The sequence below is a fragment of the Pteropus vampyrus genome, unplaced genomic scaffold, assembly GCF_000151845.1.
Source record: "Pteropus vampyrus isolate Shadow unplaced genomic scaffold, Pvam_2.0 Scaffold56, whole genome shotgun sequence".
In the NCBI taxonomy this organism is placed as follows: domain Eukaryota; kingdom Metazoa; phylum Chordata; class Mammalia; order Chiroptera; family Pteropodidae; genus Pteropus; species Pteropus vampyrus.
Genome location: NW_011888837.1, coordinates 7659670 through 7662074, shown reverse-complemented (window position 1 = coordinate 7662074; position 2405 = coordinate 7659670). Strand labels below are relative to the sequence as shown.

The 2405-nt window shown below is 44.2% G+C and overlaps 1 protein-coding gene across 2 annotated transcripts in view; it reads right to left on the bottom strand.

The window, feature by feature from the left end:
- Nucleotides 1–1209, bottom strand: part of CUNH4orf22 (chromosome unknown C4orf22 homolog) — a 541171-nt gene extending 539962 nt beyond the window's left edge. Inside the window, exon 1 of one of the 2 annotated variants that reach the window (XM_011360593.1) lies at nt 1056–1209. In XM_011360593.1, coding sequence (XP_011358895.1) covers nt 1056–1166 — 111 coding nt within the window. In that variant the 5' untranslated portion in view covers nt 1167–1209. The remainder of the gene's footprint in view (nt 1–1055) is intronic. The other variant, XM_011360592.1, reaches the window with a different exon arrangement.
- Between the last annotated feature and the right edge of the window lie 1196 nt (nt 1210–2405).

Sequence of the window (2405 nt, the reverse complement as noted above, 5' to 3'; positions counted from 1 at the left end):
GATTTGGGTGTGCTTTCGCTCTACAAAGTGGCACCACAAAGTGGCACCTGTCCTCTCAGGTCTAAATAGGGAGGGGACAATTGTGGATTCTGTGCCTGGCTCCAGCACAGCACAATCTCCAGGTCAGTGCCCATTTAGTTGGCCTGGTCTGGAAATATACCAGGGCTATAGGGAACCACCATCTACCTCCTGCTTCTCAGGACAAGTAGCCTAGTATATTCTCGCCCATCCGGGCTCTCCTCCAGAGGACAAGAACTTCATCCCCCCACCTCCACCCCCACTCCACCTCCGTCAATCTCCCCATCTCTCTCTCTCTCTCTCTCTCTCTCTCTCTCTCTCTCTCTCTCTCTCGCACACACACCTTTAAGAAGTGGGGAGGGACATAGTTGCTGGGCAGAAGAAGGCCAGTCGCATCATGTCCGATTTTGCTGTATAGTAGGCTTTTTTCTATCAACATTAGTTGGTATCGACTCAATAAACATAAGTCAAGAATATGCGGGCACAATGACCTGTAACGCATACCCGTAATTAAAGGGCTTTCTGAGTCAGCTAGCATGGAGTGGAAGTTAATGGACCCAAATAGTCAATATTAACACTAGATACACCAGGTTTAGCGTTGTCACTTGCCTTGGAAGGACACAGTCTTCTATTCTTTAACACAAATTGGCAAAGGAAAGAGAAACATGGTGTCAGACCTGAATTTCAGAAGTGTCTCAGCAGGCCCCCAAATTCAGCCACCAGTTAAAGGAGAATGATTTTGCCAGGGAAGCTGGCCGAGAGATGGCAGGTGACACCGAGCTACGGAAACTCGAGGCTCCCGAGCGTGCGCATGCGCGGGTTTCTGCGCAGGGTGATTCTGGGGCCTAAATTGTGCACCTACTAAGGAAGCGCAGGGCGGGAAGGACGCGGCGATTCGCCGCCGCCGCTGCCGCCGCCGTCGGGCAACTGCAGGGATTGACGTCCACCGCCAGGGGGCAAACGCCCCACGACACGGAGGCTGGGAGAGACTGAAGCACGGGAAGGCGGTGGCCACTTTGCGGCGCTGCCGCCCTTACCTCCAGGTAGTACAAGTCCACGGTGGTGATCTGCGAGTCGAGGAAATCTTCATAGGTGTTGAACTGAGTGACTATGTTGTCCACGGCCGTCTGCCCCTCTTCCTGATCCATTGCCGTTGCCTCGGCCGAAGCGTCCCTAGCGACGGAGGCAGGAGGGCAGGGTCAGAAGCCTCCACCCACTTCGTTCCTTCCAATCGGTTGCGAACCGCTGCGGAGCTTGGACGTTAATCCCGCCCCCATGTGCTGTTACCGTTTCGGGCCTAAATCCTGGGAACACCGTCTCAAATTACCCACTCCAGGTTCTGGTCTGACACCCGTCAGTTGACTCAGACTTGGGTGAACTGTGGAACCACGGGAGAGATGCAAATTGCAATACAAAATTTAAAATTGTGAGAACGCCAGGATATGCAGACAAAATATCATAAATCAGCACTTCTAATCTCATTCTAAAACAATGTTAGGCAGGACAAAAATATCGAGGTTAGTTCTCTGGTAACAAAACCCATTTTGGTAAGGGAAGTATTCCAAAAACAGAAGTGTCTGGAAATGTTATTGTGACCAAAACCAATTCTTTGAAAAATTATAACTTAATTTATAAATTAAAAGGCAAATTATGGCCAGTGTTTGCATATGAAGAAGAATTTATGAATTTCTCAAAGGAAAGAAACTCAAAAATATCTTTGAAGACCTCTTTGGCCCCAAGAGCTTGTTTTTTAAACTTTTTTTTTTTTTTACTTTCAGTAAGCAGATAATGAAAGACCTTAGCTTTTGGAAGCTGCTTTTTTTAAAAAGGTAAAATATCTGTGAAAAGTTATAAAGTAATGGTTTACACTAAATACGTGTCCTTTAGTAAAACATTTTGAATTTTTAAAACATGGATTAAAGTAATCCAATATGGCAGCTGGTAAAACTTTTTAGAATCCACTTTTGGACTTTAATATTCTTCAAACTGTCCTTGGGGATTAACACACAGAGCAATGTGGAGCCTGTGGTAGTTGCTCTCTAAGTCCTTATTGAATTTATTTTGAATATTTTCACAGATGATCTGAAAGTTTTTTTTTTTTTCAATGAAAACTTGATAAGATACTTCACTTTTAGTTAGCTTTCCCAATTTAAAAAAGTCATCTCAAAAATCAGGATTTCACAAATGTACAAATTTTAAGTGATACAGACACATAACTGCTAGGTTATCACTGACTTCTTTTTTAATTAATGAATTTATTCTAAAATGTTTAAAAGGCATTTTGGAGTCTTTTAAAAATGCAATTTGATCATCGAATTTAGAAGGACAGAAAGAAGAGAAGCCCTGGATACTCATAACACAACGACAATAATAACAATAAGAACATC